We start from the raw sequence: 24,444 nt of genomic DNA, 5'->3' as shown, positions 1-24,444 counted from the left end.
TTTAATCGCCTAAAAACGAATCATTAGGGCAAAATGTTAATTGTTTATTGTTCGTTTGCGCCGCAGACACTTGAAGTCTTAAAAATAGTCACGGGTCTCCAATGTTTGAACTATAGAGGTTTTAAAAATCCTAGTAGTCACTCGAATTTTCTAGAAAATTCAAGAGTTCTTTCCAATTTGCTGGGAAACCAAAGAATTTCCTCAAATTTTCTGTAAAATCAAAAGATTTCCTCGAACTTTCTATAAAATCCGAGAATATTCTCAAACTTTGTAGAAATCTACAAAATATTGTCAAAAACTTAAGAATATTGTAAAATTTTCCAGAAAATTCCAAAATTTTCTAGAAAATTCCAGAATCGTCAAGAAAGCTCTAGAATTTTCTAAACTATGCAATAGTAAAAATACCATTGAAATCCATTCAGTCATTTTTGCGTGAATCGCGGTCAAAGAATTTTTCGTGCATGAGCATAAACTAATATTTCACTTCGTAAGAAAAAATGACAATGTTAAATCGTAAAAAATGAATTTCACATTGCAAAAGTTCAATTAAAATAAATCAAAAGTTCACACAGTAGTTTTCAATTTCATATATTCTCAGTGTAATGCTCGATAATTATGTTCCATTAGACTTTAGATATTATTACCTTTTAAGAATTTCCTTCTCTTCAAATCATAAAGAACTATACTCAAACCTCTCAACGAGGCACCGCATCCCATAACATAAAAAGCAAGATCTCTTTCTCTCTCATTTGTTGAATCCCACAAAAATCTGAATCCACCTAAAAAAAGATAACCAGAGGCGAAACAGGAGTGGCATCTCCGTAGCGAGAAGTTGACGACGAGTTGTCATGTGCAACCCACAACTTGGTAACCTCTCACTTACGCTTGTTCACTTCACCCAGATCCCTCTCCTCGCTTTGTACTGTCCTCGTTACGCGCGGTGGCAAAAGTGTTCTCACTTGTGATGCGTTCATGGCATTCAAAGTTTGTATATCTACAAAAGGGTGATGAGATCACACAAAGAAGGGGTATAGCCCGCACCGCATGCTAGCATATGGTGGATGGCATATAAATAACGCCGAGGCATGTCTATTGTCGGGGAAAATATTCAGAATTAGAATTCGTTCGGCGGGTGAATGTCCAGTTGTTGAATTCGTCGGTTGAAGGGGATTTATGGAACCAAAAAACTGAAATTTGTGAATCTCCAATGAAAAAAATGGTAAATTGATACCCGTTAAAAACTATTTTTTCAGCGGGGGTCATTGATTTTCAATTTTTTAGTCGTTATTTTTTTTATTTCATCCGTTTTAAATGATTCCATTTAGAATTTTCCCATTGGATGTTTTTAATTATCACTTCTTTAAAAATATTCATCACTTATTTAAAATCTCATTTGACCATTTTTTAATTTTCCTCACACGAGGAGAAAAATTGGACAAAAATTACCTAGAAAATGCGCTCTCGTTTTTCATCACTAGGGAATTTAGCCCTAATAGTTTTAGGTCGCAGAGTTAATTTCTTTAATAGCGAATTTCGAGAAATTGAAATCATTAATCATCAATTGGGCTTCGTAAAATCTTCGCACACTGTTAGAAAAACAATGAAATTTAATGGACAATTGACTACTAATTTTTAGGACAGCGACACTGAATACGATTTGAGGGAAAAAAATCATGAGATTTCAGGTTTCACTGAAAATTCAGTAAAGTTACAGAATTTTAAGCAGCATAAAAACGAGAATTCCTTAATTTATTTGCATTTCCAATGTAATATGAATATTCAGTGCCTAATTACATCGAATTTTCAGTGAGGTCTGAAATTTCATGATTTTTTTTCCCCTAAATCGCATTCAGCGTTACTGTCCTGAAAATTCAAGAATATAGTTACCGGAATTTTCTGGTTTTTCATACATTTTCAGGGTGAAATGGAACTGAAATTTACAGTTCCCTTTGATTTTTCCACGAAATTCTGAATTTTTACCGACGGAATTCCTTGAAATTTGAGTGGTAGTTAAATTCGATAAAAATTTTCAACAATGTAAGTTCCTTTTACTCATGTTCAGCCCAAAAATTCACATTTTCCACCCATTCCTTGTCAACTTAGAAAATGAGTTTATGTTTTCGTAAAAAGCAAATGTAAAAATTCAATTGAACAAATTATTAATTAATAATGTTTGATTTACGGGGACGATTAATCGCCAACTATTATCATCGGTCTAGGGGAACTCCAGTTATGAACCGGAATTGTATTTCCTATTGCAATCGTAGACGTACGATTTTAATCCGAATGATTACCGAGATTTAGCATTTGGGTCACGTACCATTGGTTGACCGTCTTCCCACCGACGCTGTGTGGTGGATTACGATGGAGGAGGATCAATGAACACATGGATTTCAATGGTAAAAGCAGAGTACTTAGAAGATTGTATGAATATGCTCGGGCTGTACGCGCGGACGTAAATCATAGCTAAAACCAAGCAGCCGGGAGCAAGCGCTTTCCTTTTGCACATCGTCGGGTGGAATTTGCACTTTATCACAGTTCAGAATGACGAGGTTGGAGATATATTAAAGCCTGTGAGAGAATGGGGGTTGGATGATTTTGCACATTACCGTTGGGAATCCATTCAGGGAGACGCCTAGGGGAAATCCAATCTCGCGATCGGCTCGCTGCGGGCTTGACGTCCGAAACTTCACCGGCCAATCTTCGCATTGGTCCTCTCACAGACGCGAGAAGCGACATTGACGCGGGGTTCATGAGCACGAATGGAGAAATCTCCATAACCTCCAATGGTAATGACAGAATTATTAAAACTTGGAACACGTAAATTCATAAAACATGAATATAATATATTGTAACACATTGCGAAGTTCTCCGCGGTAAGAATAAAAATGTGATCAAGGTTTTAGCTTTTTTTTGCAGTTATTACTCTTCCCTACAGGGGGATCTTTTTTGTACTACGGTAACCATCGAGATTCCGCTGTTTCTCTTCGGATCTGAGATTTTTATCAGTCAATGAACGATAATAGGGAATAAATATGAAAATGCCAGGAATTGAGAAAGGCTGAGTCGTTCGACAAAATTCAGAATAATGTAGAAAAATAGTTACGAGTATTTTTGTTCATTGTTTTTTGCCACTCAATGAGAATGTCTAGAGTAAAATCAGGTAATCCAAAAATCAATATCAATTTTTATATTCTGAAAATTTTCTTGTACATTTTATTCATATTTCTGTATTTATTCTCTCAATGTCACTTTTTGTACTTGAAAAAAAATATGGGGAAGGAAAAGAGGAAGCGTTATTCGGGCAACACAGCACATTTGAATTGAATAAATCCTACGTTTGGAGTTTTTCTAGTAATTTCAATTACATTTCTATTAAAAATGAATAAACACGTGTGAAGAAAATTCATGGAAAAACCTAGCGAATTTTACAGAAAATTCTATAGTATTTCTATTGAAAAATTTAGCTGCTTATCTACGCAGTTTTTTTGATAGAAATGTTTAATGCAGAATATCCTATAGAAAAAATTATAGAATTCGATTTTTCTGTATAAATTCAGTAGCGAAGTGGTAAACGGTTTAAGTAGACTTATCTCCCAGTTGAGTTTTTGAGGAATATTTCCGAATCTAAGGGAGATAGCGAACTTTTCGTAATTACATTTGTTGTAGCTCTCAATCGGCTCTACAAAATAGGTTATAATAAAAAATTTGCTATCTCCCTTACATTCCGAGATATTTATTGAAAACTGGTCAATAGTCAACATTAACTTTTACCGTTTTACCACTTCGCTACTAAATTATTCTATTGCGATTCAAACTTTCCAATTTTTTTTATTTTATGGAAAGAAAAAAAGAATAAAGTCGATAAAATGGACATTCTATCTCCAAGAATTTCTATAAAAAATTTCTCAATGGAAAAAATTCCATAAAAAGATGAAATTCTTCAATTTTTTCGGTAGAATACTTTCTATTGGACATTGTCGAAATTTTTCAACCGAAGTTCAATAGAAATTCGATAGAATTATCTATCGAATTCCCCAGGCTTTCAACAAAACTATTTCGTGCATGCAGTATACTCCAGATAAATAAATATCTCCAAATCGTCTGAATTCAAAATATTCTTGGTGTGACCCTATAATAGGATCACGGGACTGGCTGACCCTCGTGTCCCTAGTAGCTTCAAGATAAATAAGAGCTTGACCCTAATAACGTTTTCATGTCGCCACACCATATCCCCCCCAATCCATTCGGAATTTCATAACCCCCGAGATTGAAAAACCGGAAAACAGGCAATCATGTAATCCATCCAAACGTGACTACAAAATTCTCATGAATAACGTCAATAGGGGCTGAAGTGCTAAATCCCTTTGGCGTGAGGGAGTTTAAATGGGAGTGGGGAAAAGCCCGATAATTATATCGGGTGTCGCTTATCTTCCGTGAAGAGCGAGTGTGCGGGGGGGACACTGGAGGGGGAGGGGCTGGTACATGTGGTAAATGGCTGGGATCAGGCCTCTGGCCTCCAATTCTCGCGGTGGTTGATTCATTTTTGCATAATGCAGCCTAATAAGGCCTAATTAATGAAACACTGTGATCCCTTTACCCCGTGCGCTACAGCTACTCTAAACCCGGCCACTTTAGCTACATGGCGGAAGATAATACCGGGTAAATTGGATTTACACCGCACTTACGATCTAGGGGGATTTTTTTCCACTGTCCGGTGGGCAGATGATGTTCGAGACGCCATTGTTTGGGGTTAGATGTTTATGGATGGACATGACTTTCTGATACAATTTATTTTTATTCAGAGACCACGTACACGACGCATTGGAATCAAATAATTTTTTTGTGATACTTGACTTGAAATTGCACTTTTTGAAACGGTTTAGTGTACGTAAAACGGTTATTTTCCGCATGGCGTGCGTAAAGTGAATTTCGAGTGCATAAAGCGAAGTTCTTGGACTTTACGCATCCATGCGCAAATACAACAACTTTACCCCCACTAATGTTTCGAGTAGTGAACTCGGCAGGTGTCATAAAAAATAGAATGTTACGCGCGCGTGTGAAAAAGTGGAACTTTATGCACTAGTAACACATTATAGTATTTTCAATAAATTTTTCACAGCATTATTCATTTTCACAATATTTTTATCGGAAAATAATAAACCCATACATTTATTCTAATAACATATTTTAATTTAACTTACAAGATGCAGGAAAAAAATAGTATATTTCGAATAGTATATTTAATTCTGAAAAACTATCGAATTTCGCATATTAAATAAGTAATAATTCCAATAGATATTAATAACAATTATTTCATTTCTAATTTATTAACGCTTTAAATGGATGATGAAAAATATTTGTTTTTATTTTATTTTAATATTCATTTGAGATGACCCAAATTATTCATTTGAAGTGAACAAAAATGCAAATAAAAATCAAGTTCAAGTTTAAAATAAAAAAAGGAAAAAGTTTCCTTGATGCAATAACCACTCATCCCCATCCCGAAACCCCGGGAATATCCAATACGTCTGTCTAGCTCATAATAGCCGGACAATGGAGACAATGGATGATGGAACTACCAGCTAATTATGACACATGCCAAACTAATATCAGAGAATTCCATTTAAAATCCACGCGGTGATTCTGACATCCTCATTCCCCAGATAATTGTAATATCTGATGTAACTCGGTGAATGCAGGGCGGAGTTTAAAGTCTTACGCAGACATGGGATATGAACTAATTTGGACGGATATGCGAACCACGTAATAACTGGGCATAATCAAGACTTAATGCTCCTAATTTCTGATTATTTAGAATTACTTCTTTGGTGCAGTTACGTGACAATGACCTCTGAATTTTAGAGATTGCGATTTTTCTATTTATTTCAAAAATAAAAGAATGAATAGATAAATCACTGTAAAATAAGTGGATAGTTGCATTTATTTATAAATGAGTATAGTTATTGTGTTGCTGAGTATAGTTATAGTGTTGCTAATCAATTCGCAACTTGCTTTCGAATAGATTCTCCTTTTTTAAATTCTCATTTCACGATTCTCTTCTTCTACTTTTTCAAGTCATAGTACTATCATCAATTGAAATGTCCTCAAAATGTTGCGTATTATTTCGTTCTGTCCAATAATTCTACATTCAGATCCTCTCAAGACTCGAATTCGTTTTCAGTCCGGGTTTAATTAAGGTTCAATCGAGGTTTAATCAGTGTATAGCCGAGATTTAATCAGGGTTCATTCAGGATTTAGCCAGAGTTTAACACAGGTTCTGTCAGAAGTTACTCGGGACCATGAATCAATATGAATAATTATTCAACATAATAGACTGGTACCTGAGTTCAATAGAGATAGAGATTTTGATATAAAATCTCATGACGGTATTGTGTAACTTGATAAGCAACGATGCTGTTCGCACCATTTTTCAACTTGATTAAGAAGGCACTGAAATATATTTTTCAAGCCCTGATTTAATTGCTATTACTGATGATTCTTTCAGTATAATTCTTTCAGTACTGATGAGAAAACCGATTTTCTCGTTCAAATCGCATAAACAATGTGCTGTAACTCAACAACGAATTGTGCGATCCCTATCATATTCTGATTGGATCAAGAGAGTATTGTTATAAATTTTTTTGAGCCATGACTAATTCCATTTCGATGTCAATTCATTGAGGGATCGTCGAAAAATCTATTTTCGGAAAAACATCAATTTTTTTGAATCTGTATGCAAAATTTAATTTTAATTGGTGTCAATGAATAGAGCTTATTAAAGTCTCTATTCATGAAAAAAATTATGAAATTCGGTTGATCCCTTCATTCAAAAACTGAAGAAAAAAGACCACATAGAAACTGCATTTAGTTAAACTAATACAAAAAATGGAAAATTTGAATTTGAGCGATTACAAAAAATTACGACTAAACAAACAAATGATTAAAAATAGAATATAAGATTCATCTTCAATTATGAAAAAGAAACATTTTCCCATGAAATCGGAAAAATTATAACAGCTCGATTATCCGTGAACCCCTGTTTAAAAATAAACTTATCAATCACCCTTGACACAACTAGAAAAAAAACTGAGATTGCCTTTTCCATTACTGGATAATGTCCCCCGATCGGGAAGCCGTCAGACGGAAGATTGAGTCCCCCCAACAACACGATAGCTGACAAGCTAATGAGTAAAGACTTGAAAAAATTTTTGGAAAAAGGGAGAGAGAAATTCGATGTTGGTTCATTTGTCGGAGCTCGTAAAAACCAAGTGCTGTTATTTCTGTACGTGGGGCGGGTACCGCAGCGCTGGTACGGGAATGAGAATTGATTTGTGAACGAGCATATGGGGGACTGTAACGACAAGCAGTTGGACAAGATGAGGTACGTGTGCTCGTGGAAAGATGGCGGGTTGGATAGCACATGGGGTAGTGTGTATGCCTATCAGTATCAGTCATCGTGAGCAATTATTCCGTGGCGATTGGACAAAGTAAGCGAATAATTCATTCGTTTAAAAAATGTACGGATTTCAAATCGCTCGAAATTCTTCTCTGGAAAAAATTAGTTCTGCCGAAAAACTATATGTTCCCCGTGAGAATATTCGATGGAGTGGAACAGATTTACTTGAGGGAAATTAACAAACTCGATAGAAGGAAATTTAATATCTTTCACAGAAATTAAATTTTGTCGTGACCATCAGAAATATTCCTACAAGAATTCGAACTGTTGGCAGGAAAAAATATATTCCATTGTACGACAATCATTTGATCTGAGAGACCTCCATAGGTTTATACCATAGAAAGAATACATTAACGAGGAAAGAATATTTTTTTCCCAAAAAAATTGTCCCCTCGAAATGATTTTGTTTTGTCAATAACACAGTTATCGGCAAGAAAATTGTAGTTTCCTCTTGAAATTATCATTTGTTCCACGGAAATTATAAGTGTTTATTGGATAAAGATATACACTACTCAATAACATTCACTTGATAAAACTGGAGCCTCATATAATTCTCTGTAGAATGGATGTATTTACCCGAAAGAAATAAATGTCTCACGGGAACAATTACTGTTTCGAAAACTATCGTGTTTCGATGGAAACATTCTTTTTAGTTCACAAGTTAATTGAGTAGCGAAGCGGTAAAACGGTTTGACTTAGCTCTCATCTGAGTTTTGGAGGAATATCTACGAATTCAAGGGAGACAATGAAATTTTTATAATGACCTTTTTTGTAGAGCGAATTGAGCGCTATAGAAAAGGATGTGTCAAAATTTTGCCATCTCCCTTACATTCTGAGATATGTATTGAAATCTGGTAAATAGTCAAAATCGACTTAAACCGTTTTACCGATTCGCTACTGAATTCATTCAAAACTATTTTTTTCTCTCCGTTCGACTGTCCGATTAAATTCTCTCATGTTATTTTTCATTAATGTGCAATGTAAATTATCTATAAATAACACTAACCAAAGTTTCTCCACCGGAAGTGAACAAACTCTTTCCTATAAATCCCCTAAAAGCCTAAGATGAAAGAATTAGTGCAACTCTTTCCGAACCCGATGGAGGAAAATCCGAGATTGAACGTAACCTCTCCTCTACACATCTGTTACCAACTGCCCCGAAGTGCCCGGGATATTCTCGGAATTTATTGACGAGGTCGAGAATTCTCTCCCTATGACACGTCCCCTCTCGTATTTCACTCCTTGATGGATATTGCTAGACTCGGAATAAGGAGGATTCTGATAAAAATCATCATCGCCACACGGGGGAGGAGCCCTTTTATTTTTATCCAGCTACGTTACACGGGTTGAATAGGACACTCAAATTTTGTGGAATAATAATTTTAATGAGGGAGCCGAGTGCTGAACGGCACGTGAAGCTTATTGGTATGGCTCCATGGAAGATGTGATTTCGAGTGGAAGCATCAGTTTTCAATTTTCTGTTCTCGTTCCAAAGTGATGAAATCGCTTTTTTTTTACCAATTTTTAATTAGATGTATTATGATGTTAATTTACACTAGAAAAAATAGTTTTTACAGTGACGAAACACTATCGACGTCAAGGTATTCTTTTACATATGATTTTTAAAGTTTTTTGAAAAAAGTAATGTAATTCTTGTAATTAATTTCCAGAGCCTGATGGTGATTTTAATCGAAACGTCGCGATACAGACTCTATCACATTTTAATTTTGTCAAAATTACAATCTTAAATAGTAAACTAAACAACACTACGTTATTTTATGTTATTTTCTTTCCATTTCCGTCTTCACAATTATATTAATTTAATTTTATTCATTCTTATTGTTATTATATATATTTTTGTTCCTTAATTCATAAGTTAGAACGTTGAATGAAGAGGAATTCCCCATAAATCATGTGAGAATGCAGATCAACAAACCATTTTCGATAATCATACCTAAAATTTTCCATTTCTTTCTTTTTCTTTAAATTAATTAGTACCAATGATCTGAAAATGTGAACGAATATGAACATTTTACATCCCTTTGATCTCATTTCAATAGAAAATGTAGGGAAGGAAAATCAGAAGTAAATTTTAAAAATCGATTTTCAATCTTGAAAATTACAAAACATTTTTTTTTAAATAATGAATCAAAACCAGTGTCTTTTCTTTCTATTATCTCATTCTGATGGGAGAAAGTGAAAAGAGGAAGAGAAACGAGATCAACACGAAAACTGAATTTTTTATTTTTCAATGTCTAGGGAAAATTTTAAAATTTATATATATATTCTTTCGAATAATGAACCAATACCCATAAATTCAATTCCCATCCTCACATTTTCATAGAATACATTAAAAAAATAGCAAAGAATTCAAATCGGCAATGAAAAATTCTATCGGATTATTATTACGTAATTTTCGAGTGTTCACTTCCTCACATTTACTTTCCGATACCAAGAATGACAATGTTCCCCGAGTAAAAAATCATTTTACATTCTGCCGTGCAATATAATCGAACAACCCCCAAATCGTCGAGTTAAACAACCGAAAGAGGCGACAAAAAACCGGTGTAACCGCCCTGACCACCGAATCCACTGCCGCCCAACGACAATATGAACAACGCACCGTTCATGTAAACTGTATGCACCGGTTGTCCCGTTAAATCACTCCGTCCACTGCCCCCATATATTTACCCAACCCCGGGGATGAGCCTCCCCATTCCGACTCCCTCTCTGTTTATCCGGAATAGTCTTAAGTGCCCTGGGAGTAGAATAAAAAAACCCTGAAACCGTGTCGTTAACTCCGGGGCGGGACTCATCATGAGAATTAAAAAATCATCTCCCGGGACTTCAATGCACCCCTGACTTTCGTCCTCGCGTGTCCCCAGCGGGAATATCCCCCTCTCTCTCCCAGCTACTTGAAACAATCTGCATCGACGTACCTCGGGATGAAAGGATGACATTCAGTTGTGCCGCGGATAAAAACCTTCCTGGATTTTTATTTGAAAACATTAAAACCACGTAAATGGAATGAAATATTCCAACCAGATTCCACTTCATGCGCTTTCACTTCAGTTAACGTTAATGCCTCAATGCCCAAATCCTTGCTGCACATGATGCCAGTGTAAATGCCTCAATAGGCCTGCAACTGTACATCTTCTGCTCTCGTTTACGTACACCACGAATACTCCTCGCTACTTCATTTTTACGAATAGCAGTTTATTCTTGTATACGCAACCACAATTCCCTATCACCCCCGCGTTCCCCTCCAGCAGCGATCGTCCCCCCGTTCTCACGACTATTGATGGTATTGCACGGATGTTTTTTTTTTGTTGGAAAAAAGAGTGAAGATGGGAGAGGAGAGAGACTGGAAAAAACTTTTATGGACTCATCAACCACGGAATATCTCGAATGTTGCGCTGGGGGAGTTTGGTTTGAGTAATAAAAAATTATAATCACCGGTAACAGGGAGTTTGAAAGGTTGCATTGAGTTGTATCAACATGAGAGGATGTGATGCAGAAATGGAGATGTTGGGAATTGGGGGCGGGGGTTTGTTCGGAGAGACACTGCTGATTGAGGATGTTTTTTGTTGGAGTCAGCAATTAGTGAGATGTTTAGGGATGGGGATGGTGGTGCAGTGAGAGGAAATCCATTTTGCGGAGGTGATTTTAGTTGGAAACCGTATTGCTTCGGTGGTAATTTTTAAATTCATGGAATTGTGTATTTTATGGATTATATTTTGAGAAAAAAAAGCTCTGAAGAGATCTTTTGTCGTGTTGAATGCATTTACTTGTGGAGCAAAAGAAAGTTTAACATTTAGTAATTGTTCTCGTGAGACTTTTACATGTCTCTCGGCTCTGGTTTTATCAAGTGAATTTTATTGAGTAGTGTATATCTTTGTTCAATAAACATTTATAATTTCCATGGAACAAATGATAATAAAACAAGTGGGAAATTCCCGATGTATAGCATATAGTATTGCTTTTTTTGCAACTAAATTAGCAATATGCTTCCGAATGGTCATGTTGCATTTTTTTTTCTTCCGTATATGATTTATATTTTACTTTATTTCATTAAATTGAATAAGTTTCTTTTCAATCAATTGTGTCAAATTTTCTCTTCAGTTGAATTTTATAATTATTATTATTCTTATTATTATTGTCTCTTATAGAACTTTTCATTTATTTATTTATTTATTTTTTCATTATTCTTTCATAAATTCAACACGTTACAGAACTTGGCTGTTTAGCTATATATACAAAACTGCGTGCGCCGTCGTGCTTTTTACATGGCACAATAACCCTCCTGGATTAATTTGAGCCAACAATTACTTCAAAATTACTGACGACAATGATTATGAAGAAGATGAGAATGGAATATTAATACTAGCAACGTCATTATTTAAAGTCTACACCTGTTCTCTTTTGTAATTTCTGTCTGAGTTTTCTGGAGAGGGCATGGGTTATGGGCCCCAGATAACTAAAATATCAGTTCTTTTAAAAATGATATTTTAGTTGCTCATAACAGGCTTGCATGAATCCTTAAAATTATTAAATAAATAGATTAACCTTAAATGAATTTGAACCTTTTTCTTTCATTCAAATAATCAACGAAAGTGTATTTTCCACAATCATGGAAAACTTTCGAATACCATAAGCAATTCCTGAAATTCTTGTATAAATCAAATGAAAGAATGATACTATTTATATCATAACAAAATTTCAACAGAATATCATTGAAAAAAATGTATTTATTCATAATTGATTGATTTTAAAACATCACATTTGAAGAAACCATGAAAATTGCTAATTGCTAATTTTCGGAGAAACTAATGAAAAATTTGAAATTTCTGAAAATTATCATAAAAAAATTACATCAATGGAGGCAGTAATCGTAACCGTCGTTTAACTTTCACTTAAGGGCATCAATACAAATATGTCAAGCCATGATACAATTCATTCGAAGCCAGGAATCCAAAGATATCTGTGGAATTCTGATTTTCAAAAAAAAAAAAAATTTTCGCAAATTTTCACAAAAATCACAGTAACGATTACTGCAATCGTCTTCATCTTCGAACTCGGTCGAAAGGGCATCTCAACAAATTTTTTAAGCCGTTATTTAGTGGAATTGAAACTTTTTTTTTTAGTTATCGTAAAAAACCGATTTTTGAAAAAATTCGAATATTTTAAAAATGCGTTAATGAATTGAATTTCAATCAATGGCAGTAGATGGGGCTCAGTAAGACCTACATTTGAAAAAAAAAAGATTGAATTCCATTGTTGAACTGGCGAATAATTGAAGAAAAAGTTTGTTACATACGTACATACATACGTACACACGTACGGATGCGGTCTAAAAATTGCATTTTCGGACTTTTTGGATCATAATGGATTGATATAATACAAAAAATCGAAAACTTAAGTTTGGTCGATTACAATGCTTCCATTCAGAAGCAAAAATATTCTTTCGTCGTCAATGTATTCTTTCTGTGGTATAAACCTATGGACTTCTCTCAGGTTAAATGATTGTCGCACAATAGATTATATTTTTTTCTGTCCACAGTTGGAATTCTTCTAGGGATATTTCTAATGATCACGACAAAAATTCAATTTTTGCGAAAGTTATTAACTATATTCTCAAGTGATAATAAAAATGTGAAATTTATTAAATTTCATACACTCAAAATAAGAGAAAAATGATAAAATCATTTCCAATCTTTAATCACCTTTTAATTTTATAAATTAATTTTGTAGGAAAATAAATAATTTTTCCATTTTTCTCAGGAAAACCAAAAATTCTTTAAATTTTCCTCGAATTCTCTAAGAAGCTAGGGATTTTTCTCCATTATAAGTTCTCTTTTGATTCTTGTGCATTTCAAGATTGTAAATATTGGAAATAATTGACAATAAACACAATTAATTATCAATCATTCTTAGAAAAAATATGAATTCATCTCCACAACGAACAATTTCAAAATTTTAGACGTAATTACCGAGGATCTGTTGACATAGACGTCAACTCAACATATGGTAATTTCGATATCAATATTGACCGAGGACATACACATTTTCGCAATATTCCCCCGGGGAAACAAGGATACCTAATAATATGTGGACACAGCCTGTAATCATGGATGGTTCGGGTGCTTTGATGCCAGTATCCTCCATGCGAGGTTCTTGGGAATATAACTGAGGTTCAATAGCGCCTGTTTACCCCATCTATACACGTCTCCGATTCATATTAAGATTTTTACGGCGAGTTGATTAATTTCTTCTTTAATTTTATTCGAAATAAAAGAATGGATTTATTTCAATAGCTCGTGAGAAAGTTTTTATTAAATCTCGAACTCCATTTTTATTTGCATTCTAATTAAAAATATTCATTGAAATAAATACGAGTTTATTAATTCCCCAAAAAAACTATCAAAACGAATAAAAAATTGCAAACAAAGAATCAATTCGTAATTTTAAAAAATCTCACCAGAAACACTTTCAAATTTAATTCAAATTTAATAAACTTCATTCGAAACAAAAGAAACCCCTCGCCTTCGGCTCGGCGCACCAACCTCACACGAGCCGAAAACCCTAGTGGTACTCGATCCGAACAAATATATAAATATACAAATATTTCAATAACAATGAGAAATATACTATATTTGAGTAGCTCGTGATAAAGCTTCCACAAAATCTCTCCCTCGATTTTAATTCGCCTTTTGATTGCAGCATTTTCATCGAAATGAATATGAGTTTATCGGTGGCCAAAAAAAAGTAATAAAATGAACCGAAAAATTTCAAACAAAGCATCCCAGATAATTCAGCAATAATCATCATCATTATTGTCACCACGGAAAAGTCTGATATATCGACTGGACCTTAAGCTCATCCACCACAAATAACACCCTCCCCCTACTGGTGATTAATCGAGGAGAATTAATTAGGAAAAGCTGCAAGTAAATCTCTAAGATATCCGAAGAATCTCCCCAGCACTTTGAGTGCGAATTATTTCGGAGTGGAGTTGATTCATCGGTAGGTGTGGAAATAAGAGAGCCGGGATAATATAGTTCAAGCGCTGTTATCTCTACTGCAAACTTGCCCCCAACTTAGATATTCCACGGGCGGAAAGAATACACAGAGCCAAACGACTTGCGAATAATTAATAAAGAGGAATCAGCATTATTATTGGGTCACGCTAATTAAATTGTGAATCGTCAGGGATTTTATACCGAAATAAGGCTCTTGGGGACCAGTACTTTCGGTCCGAAATCAATCTCTTTAAGAATTTTTATCATTTTCTCGAAATTTTTGACTGATTTTGCAGCACATTTTTCTAAAATTTCTATCATGTTGTAATTCTACTGGAATTTCAAGGAATTTCGTCATTGATGATTCAAATTCGACGGAAAAATCAATGGAAACGGTAATATTCAAGGGAATATATTCTTTGGAATTTATAAAGCAACGAACGGGCGCTCCGCGCCCGTCGGTAGATATGTTTCTGTTATATTATTTTACTTTCTTCGTCTTTTCCGTCTTCAGGATTAAATTAAGTTAATTCTATTCATTCTTATTCTTCATATGTATACTTTTACAGCCCTATCGACGAATAACCCCATCAAATATCTTTTCGAATAATGAAATAAAACCCATAAATTCGATTTCTACCCTTGTCTTCCGATAGAATTAAAAGAATAAATGACAAAAATTAAGAATTGGAAAATGAAAATTTTATGCGATTATTATGATGTAATTTGAAAAATAAGCACAAGACAGCTTATTTGTCAAATTTTTTAAGGAATTTCCTACAAAACGTAATCGATATATTCCAAAACCAAAGCATATTGACCTTTAGAAAGTGATGCTGAAGATCAATGTGCTTTTATTTTGAAAATATTGATAATTTTTTGTAGGAAATTGTGTGACAAAAACTTGAACAAAATCATGAATATTCAGCCTATTTAAAATCAAATTTTGTACAGAATCTTAATTTTTTTGAATATTCGTTGGTTATAAATAAATAATTGAAATTGTTTAAGCTTTCGGAAAGCTTATTTTTTCAGGCATGAAATCGATTTCTGATAAAATTCTGAATATGAATAAATTTGTTACGATTCCGAACAAATGATTTTTACGGTGAATAATTGATTGTTTATAACTTATCTGTAGATACTGTTCGTAATTTTCAAAAATTGCATTTTAATTATAAAATTATTTCATCAATCTTCGTCCAAAAATAAGCTTTGTAATTTTTTTTCAGATTTTTAAAATGTTTTCTAACAGTTCAATACCGGGATTCAAATCTAGACCTGCCAAGTTTAAATAATAAAATAATTGTAAAATGTCCGGAAATTTATATCCTTAAGGGGTGAAAAAAAAAATATAACAATGGACTTTTCCAAAAATGAATAAAAATCCAATACATCTAAGGGGCATCGTTACCGCTTAAGCCCCACAAAACCCCTAAAACGACGTTCTTCATCCTCACATACACCCCCTGTTGTTAATTTGAGCGGATGTACAACGAAAAGTTTATTATTGCTGCTATCGTACCAGTTGGACACTTCGCATGTATATTATTAAACCATCTTCCCCCTCGCAATACCCAGTTTATTTTACGTATTCCCTCAGCACGGGGATAAAAAGAGAATGGAGATAAGTCAAAATCTAAAATTACCCACGACTCAACCCCTCCATCAGCTCGTCTTTTAGCTCCCCTGAAAAACGTATAACCTCTTTTTCTTTTGTTTCCGACTTCAACTTCTCTGTACAAGACCCGATTCTACAGATTCCCCGCCCTGTCCCACCGCGCCCTTCGGTCCTTCTAACTCACTGGAGAATGTCAAGCTGGAAGAAATCCCTCTCAGATGGTACTGGCGTCGACACAAGGCGCCCATGATGGCGTGAAATTTGGAAAGAGCCTTCGCGACTTGACTTGTATGCCACAGTGGGTTAAGACCGTTACATTCACCTCTTCGCATTCAGAATGGGAAGGATCAAAAAATAGAAATTTTCCGGCGCATCTGTTGTCTACAGAGTCGAGCGACATTATGATGACAGAATGTAATCGGTGATGAATCAGTTAGTTGAGAAATAAGATTTTTTTAATGATGAATCAAGATTTATTGAACCGCTTAGCATGAAACAATAGCTATTCGTCACGAGGACGTAATACATGTTACGGTCAAGTGAAAAGTCAACCCCTTTTGGAGGGATGTTCTATTGAATTTCTACTGAGAAATTGCGCAATTTTATTGCGAATTTTTTTAACAACGCGTGTTATTTTCCTCACATCTACTTGGAATATTTCCCAACAATATTACACGACTCTGCGAAGGACCAATGTGGAATGAATTCTCAAGCAACCCAGAATCAAGATTGAAACCTACAATTCCTAGTTGCATTCAAATTCAAAAAGGGATTGACTTATTTGGCGAAGGCCCACCCGTTTATATCTTTCATACACTCCATTCCAACAATTTTCATCTGGAAGAGATCTAGGATTGCCAGTTGATGGTGTGCCCTGCGTTGTTCTTTTCTCCATTTGGCTCAACTGCCGCAAGTTCTCTGTCTCCAATTCCTCGTCTCACTTTAACTCATTTTCTAACGTTACAATAAGATCAACTCATTTCTCCCTTTTTCCCCCTCGTATTTCCGCGAGTCTGTGCTTTCTCGAGGCTTTCCGCAGGCGTGCGCTTCTCCCAGCACCGGCGCCAAGAAAATTGACAAAAGTCACTGTGTGGACTTGGAGCTAGGCGTTTGCCGCCTTCGATTTACGCCTTGCTGGAAATCCGAGAGAGCAAAGTCCATTCAAACCTCCGTCTCCCCCCGGGACCTCATTCTCCTGAACCTCTGGACCCTGAATTTTTTTACTCTCTTTATGTTCTTCACTTCGTTTTTTGCTTCGTTCTTCATTTTTTTCCCCTTCATTCTTGCCTTTGGCTCAATGCTTGGGTTGCCGGTGGGAATCTATATCGAAATGAACGCAAATCTTAAGATTCAGTTATTCTGCTCAAGCCAGCTTTTTTAGTCCAAGTGGTCAATTTACCATTCTGAGGAACACGGGTTAAACGGGGCTTTTCAACGCCGAGTGGCTGGGGAAATTTTGGATGATTGGAGGGATTACTTGGACGATCTTTGTTCCTTGGATTGAGTGATTGAGAAATAATTTACTTTGGGTATATTTCTTTTGTTCATTTTCTGTTTTTTTGAAAAAATCAAAGCTTCAGGATTTTATTATTCGAATGTTCATGGTTTGGATTTTATTCTCTTAGAAAAATTGAATAGATTTAAATGTTTAAGGGGAGATTACTGTGAGTTTTTAAAGTCGTGGGATATTGGAGTGTGATTTGTCATACATTGAAGATCGAATAATTATTACAGGTTTTTTTTTCAAAATTTTTGAAAAAATGTATGCAATAACAGTTACGAATTAATTTTTTGGAATTCGACTCCTACACAGCTAATTTTGTTTTGTTGAATATAAAAATTTGCGCCGTTCATGTAAAATGGCCAGAAAAATTATCCTTAAAATATTTAAAATATATTCTCGATTCTTTCAGAAATATTTCTCGGGCTATTGTACATGAATGGTGCAAGTTTTTATTAAAATAATAACGAAATTAGCTGTGTCGGAGCTAAATTTCAAAAAACTAATTCGTAATTGAAATTGCATATATTTTTCCACAAATTTTGAAAAAAAACTTCTGTAACTCAAAAATTGGGGGCCCTAGACTATTTTTAACATTTTAAGCGTCTACGGGATAAACGACCAATAAACAATTAGTTTTTTCCTTCAATCTATGAGAAATTCCATTCCAATAGACCGGGACTTAAAACTCATAGTAGTCTCCCCTTAAAATGAGAATTGTTTTAAAAAATTTTAATGAGAATATATTTGTATTTATTTATTACCACATATACCCTATTCGAGTTTTTACATGTTTTGCGGTTTCATGGGCCGACTTCCTCTTCAACCGTGTCGCATTGTACCCCAGGAGCTGTACCCCACGTAAAGATTCTTCTGGTGACCAAGGGAAACCATGAAAAACCTTTGTCGACACGGGCGTCCATCGACCGAACTTCATCGGAGAATGTTTTCCTAATACTTCTCCGATGATGAGAATATATTTGTTTTTTATTCATATTTCTTTCCTACTACCGTTACTACAGTTTTATAGGCTCTCCATTCATCTGCCTTGCCTTTTCCACTTCTCTCTTCTGATTTTTAGCTGCGTTACCATGGGCCGTCTTACTCTTAACTGTATCCCATTCGGGCTAGGACTGCATGGGAAACCATGGAAAACCCGAGTTATGCAGAGCCCTAATGTGCCCTTCTGTTACACTGACTAGAGGGGCACATTAGGCCAATACACGGTGCCTGCCTTCCGAAATTTTTGGGCGAAGGTGTTCCTAAGCGATCACCCATTCAAGTACTAACCGCGCTAAACGCAGCTGCACTCGGATGTCCGCCGGAGCAACACCTAACTCACCGAAGCATACGGTCTGCTAAATGAGAATATTTACGCAGAAAAAAAAATTTGGAAGTTCTCAGTTCCTACCGACCTTACAGCAGTGAATTTCCCATAAAATTATGACTTTTCACGTAGAAACTATAATGAGTTAAACATTTCCAAAAAATGTACCCGAAATTTTAGCCGAAAATCCATAACTGTGATCATCAATCATTATCAGATGAAACTTTAGGGCTATAGCCCTCGCAATGAACAGAGATAACGTTATTGCCATCCCTAACCTAGAGATGACACTCGTTCAAGGGTTGATGGGTAATTTCTCGAAGGTTATTACTATCACAAAAGGTTCCTCATTATTCCATACTCTTGTATCCCCCCACGAGCGATGAAATTTCATAGAAAAACCTAGCGAATTCGCTGGAAAATTCTATTGCATTTCTGTTCAACTTTCAATGTTGAATGAAAAATATTCTAAAAAAATCAAGAAAATTTGATTTTACTTTATAACAAATTCTAATGAGATATTTTTATGAAAATTCCTGGCGTCAGACTTCTGACGTTTTTCTTTTGGATTTTTTTCATGAAAAGAGAAACAAATTGAGTGAAAAAAAATTTATCACTAGAAATTTCTACAGAAAATTCCTATAGAGAACGATGGAATTCAACTCATTTTAAAATAAAATAGTTTATTTTGGATTGTACTAGTTTTATTTACGATTTTTTTTTCGTGTCTGTCTAATAACCAAAAAAACACCCGTCAAACTTAATCATGAATATCCGTCCCCCCGAAATGGTAAAAATTATTCACCAGAGAAGCAAAAAGTCAAAAATTAAAACCTCATGTTAACTAGACTGTATCCCCACATGTACTGTTTTTTCATTCGATAATACGAGTCACCAGATTACGATCAGCATCACCGAGGGTTCCCCGGTCGTGCATACGTATGTTGTATATGTTTTGACATTCCATGTCTGACGCTGGCATCCCCGAGTCGCTGAGGTGGAACGGGTAGTGGCGTGTCGCCATATCCTTCGCCAGCCGGACCGTATCATTTTCTATATATAGTATGTCACGTGGCATAACACACGCATTAGGCTGCCCCTAACCCTTTGCCATCAGTCATTTCGAGTATTGTTTCTTTTTTGCGAAGAAAAAACCGTCGGCTGAGTCATTTAAAACTGAGTAATGTGGATTTTGCTTAAATGGAAGTAATTAGGAATGATCTATTAATTATTCCTGGGAATTTTACACTCAAAGAAAAATGTACTTCTCATCAGTATCGACTGGTACGTGGGGGAAGTTCGCTTGTGAAAAGTTCGAAAAGTACTCGTTGCAAGTACTTTTTGTATCCTTGAGTGAAGTACCACCTCTGCCGATCAAGGAGAAATAGTGCTGGGAGGAAGTAGCTTCACTACTTTCTGCCAGTACTTTTTGTACTTTTCACAAGTACCAAAGGTACTGGTGAAAAGTCATTTTTGATCTTCTCTCAAGTACTTTTATGACTTAATTTCAGTACCTTCAATTGATTACTTCATTGAGAAAAGCGAATATTATCGACGGATAAAATAAGCTTTCTCGCGCATCCTATTCTAAGAAGAACATACACTTAAAGTCGATAACTATCGATATCTCGCAAGTCTGTCACACTTATTTCTCATTGGTTCCAGTCGTCTGAGGTGGCAAATTTAATTAATGCTTAATTGATTTTTGAGATTTTCAATTATGATTGTTACAATTACAGCGCGCTGGGTCTCGTTTCTGTAAATAGAAGTGTTCAGTGTGAAGATATTTTGCAGGAAAAAATCAGTAGATTGTGATTTTTATGGGTGCTTTCCAAACCGAAGTGATTTCCAATGTTGAGAATCATAATTCACGTTATTCTGAGTGTACTTTACGATTTGAAAAGCGTAATTTACTCGTTTGAGAAAATCGTAAATTACATTTTTGAAAACGCGAATTACCACTTCAAAAACGTATTTTACCGTGAGATTTTTCTGCGTGTTCACTTGTGCTCCAACATTTGGATCTTCATTTGTAATCTCGAATGAAATCCTGAAAAAAATTATGAGCACCGGATTTGAGTACTATTGCTACTTATATTGAGTTCTGTTGGTACTTTTGAAAAGAACCAGCCAGGCACTCATTACAAGTAATTTTTTTACTTGTTCCGAGTAACAAAAGTACTTGTGACAATTACCGAGGTACTTCTCACCAGTACCCAGATACTTGACGCATGATACTTGCATCCAGTTCTTTTGTGACTTCGAGTAAGTACAACATTTGCCTGATCAGAAGTAATTTTTTTTGAGTATCATTCCACTTGATCATCTGAATTAAAAAATCTCATGTCTCAATAACTTCTACATAACTTATTATTTATGTCATTGGCCTGGGCTGTTTGATTATTGCATTCAATAAATAAATAAATAAATTCAGTTGTCGCCGTGTGATAAACAGCAGAGGATGTGGAGGAGCCATTGCTATGGTACGCCACGGCGATGTTGTCCGAGGCGTACAGCATGTACTGCTCAGATCTCCGGCTCCACGAAGGGTGTGGAAAAGCCATCCATTATGAAACCGTCATGACAGATTATTAAATTACATCGACAAAGTGTGTGATTGTTAAACATTCGACGAATCGTAAAAAGTTTTGAGCCGTTTTGAAACAACTATATACCTATTGAGAATAGGTTACACCCATCTACGCCTGAGAGAGGGTCTCTTTATTGCCTCATCGTAAACTATGTGAGGGCGTAAATGCACACACTGGGGTAAGAGACGATATCCAACGCCCGTTGGGGTACTACACTGGCGATGGTGAAATAGTAGGTGGTAAAACCCAAGCCCAATGATGAAGTCATTCACGCTAGACTTGAGTTCGTACTATACGAAATGGGGGTTGAATATCGCTGCTGAGTTCCCCGACACCTGGCATGGATACGCGTGATAGAATACACTGCATTAGTATTTTGCTTCAATTTCTACTTTGCATTTGAGTGTGGAACTCGTTATTCAGTTGTATTTTTAATTAAACTTACCAGCTGATGACGGAATTTTAAAGGCTAGTTGTTTCGGATAAAATTATCTTGGTAAAATGAAATTTTTTCAGGACAGCTGAAGCCGTGCTATAATTTGGAACTTCAATTTGTTTGCATTTCCGCTGCAATTCTCGGATATTTTTATCACAATTTTTCGTCACAAAAAATTCCAAATTTTATGGAAGAATTGGTGAAAACTGTAAATTTCATTTCAATTATTCCACGAAAATTAATAGAAATCAGGAATATTCCGGTTAATTTTCTCACCCTTAAATTTCCAATTCAAACAGTTTTCAATTTAAAAAAACGAGAATATTAATCTCAAATCGCGTTTTCTCCTGAAACAACCCGAAGGACTAATTTTTCTCTCACGAGTTCAATCAAAAAGTGTTCGCCAGCGCCCGCGACGAATGCAGAAGCCCCACCTGAAACCGGCCGAGAGCCGATTTGAATTTCCGCGCAAAGGGAAACTAGCTCGCACCCTCCATCGCCTCTACTTCGCGGTGCAAACAACAGCTCAGGGATTCGCATGCTCTCGCGCTATTGTAATATCGCCCGCCACCACTCAAACAAATACGATGCAAGTGACACTCGCCCCCCTCGAGGATTAACTCCACTGCCCTTTTGCGAGGCAAAAATTTTTTCGATTTCACCGAGATTTCCCGGATCAACGAGAACATTACTTTTCCTCTCTTACACCGAGACGATTTAGTTCGGTCGAGAGTGAGCGCCCACTGGATTTAATATTCTCCCCCTGGAAAACTCCATCAACTCGAAAATTTCGTTCACATGAGCACTCAACTATAATTCAATTTACCCCGGGCATGACCACGTGACATTTCAATAAACTCCGCAATAACTTTTTTTTTCACTGAGGGTGAAATTTTTTAAAATTCAACTCACCGGTAATTACTGTAATGATCACCACAGCGATATATGCCAACCGTAAATTTCCCATTTTTCAGTGTGTCCTCATTAAAGCCCTGCACTCTCTGATGAATTTTTACTCATTAATGATGCCCTCAGCACGAGAGTTGAAGACATTCTCCCATGGAAGGAGCATTAATATTTTTTTTGCGTTCCAGCGCTATCAACACTGCACGATTTCACAGGGACATTGTAAACTGTCCGGGGACTGGTGACTTTCGTCCAATGTCCATTAGCGAAATTGACGTGTGTCTCGGCGGGCCGCAGGGCGCACGTCAGTTTGAATTCTCTATTGCCGGGCAATCTGTCACCACTTGTTCATCACCTCCTTTTTTTATTCAGCAACTGCCGGAATTTTTTTTTCACACACTCAAACATGAATTTTCATCGTCACTTCAATGAGTTAAAGTGGGTAATTAGAGTGGGAGTTTTTTTTTAATTAAAAAAATTATAAGGGGGGGGGGAATTTTTATTCGGGGATTTTAGTGTTCACTAATTTACCGGGCAACAGACACACGAGGCGAGAGGTGTATTTGAAGAGCCGCTGACAGGATAATTGTCCGTATATCTCCGCGAGATTGGAAGGAACGAGACTGAGTGTCGCCGCGCGAAGCTGTGACGGTTATGTCTCGCAGGCAGACACATGCGCGAGGGACTGGAGCGGCGAGACTCCAGAGCTACCCCGTACACTTCGCGCACACTCAACGGTCCAATCCACTAGCCCCGCGCTATCCCCCCTTAATTTTTACCCGTTCTCGGCTTTGGGTGATTTCTTCTTCGTTGGGTCGCTCGTAGGTGGTGTTTTGAAATTCAGATGCGTTGTTTTTTTTGAGTTTGTGAGGGGATTCTCGGGGAGTTTTGGAGTTCGATGGTTGTGCTGTAGCGTGTCCAGTGGGAGAATGATGACTTTTGAGGGGAATGAGGAGTTTTCTGGGGGTGCTCTTTATCAAGAGGGAATTGTCGTGCTCCTTTCTTGAAGAATAATATGGCCCTGTCGTCGAGTTATTGCCCAAGAGTCATGTGAACACGGACTTCCACGGACCGTGGCTATGGGACGCCATGGCAATATTGTCCGAGCCTTACTCGTAAAATCGTAAATTATGTTTTTGAAAACGTGAATTACCGTTTCAAAAACGTATGTTACCTTTAGATTTTTCTGTGTGCTCACTTGTGCTCCAACATTTGGATCTTCTTTTGTAATCTTAAATGAAGTCCTGAAAAAAATTATGAGTACTGGGTTTGAGCACTATTGCTACTTATATTGAGTTCTGTTGGTACTTGTCGTTGAAGAGAACCAGCCAGGTACTCAGTACAAGTAATTTTTTTATTTGTTCCGAGTAACAAAAGTACTTGTGACAAGTACCGAAGTACTTCTCACAAGTACCCAGGTACTTGACGCGTGATACTTGCATCTAGTTCTTATGTGACTTCGAGGAAGTACAAAACTTGCCTTTTCCCCAGCAACCCCTTGGTACTGGGTAGAAGTACTTCTTCTACTGATCAGAAGTAATTTTTTTTGAGTGTATCAATCCACTTGATCATCTGAATTAAAAA

The 24,444-nt window shown here is 36.1% G+C and overlaps 1 protein-coding gene across 1 annotated transcript in view; it reads right to left on the bottom strand.

Annotated features, from left to right (window-relative positions):
- Positions 1 to 23,497, bottom strand: part of LOC107038693 — a 65,283-nt gene extending 41,786 nt beyond the window's left edge. The window contains exon 1 of the mRNA XM_015257935.1: positions 22,867 to 23,497. Within this exon, the coding sequence (XP_015113421.1) occupies positions 22,867 to 22,921 (55 nt within the window). The 5' untranslated portion in view covers positions 22,922 to 23,497. The remainder of the gene's footprint in view (positions 1 to 22,866) is intronic.
- Positions 23,498 to 24,444: the final 947 nt, after the last annotated feature.

The sequence above is a fragment of the Diachasma alloeum genome, unplaced genomic scaffold, assembly GCF_001412515.2.
Source record: "Diachasma alloeum isolate Michigan unplaced genomic scaffold, Dall2.0 Dall_scaffold_00178, whole genome shotgun sequence".
Lineage (NCBI taxonomy): Eukaryota > Metazoa > Arthropoda > Insecta > Hymenoptera > Braconidae > Diachasma > Diachasma alloeum.
This window is presented reverse-complemented; position numbering and strand designations above follow the sequence as displayed.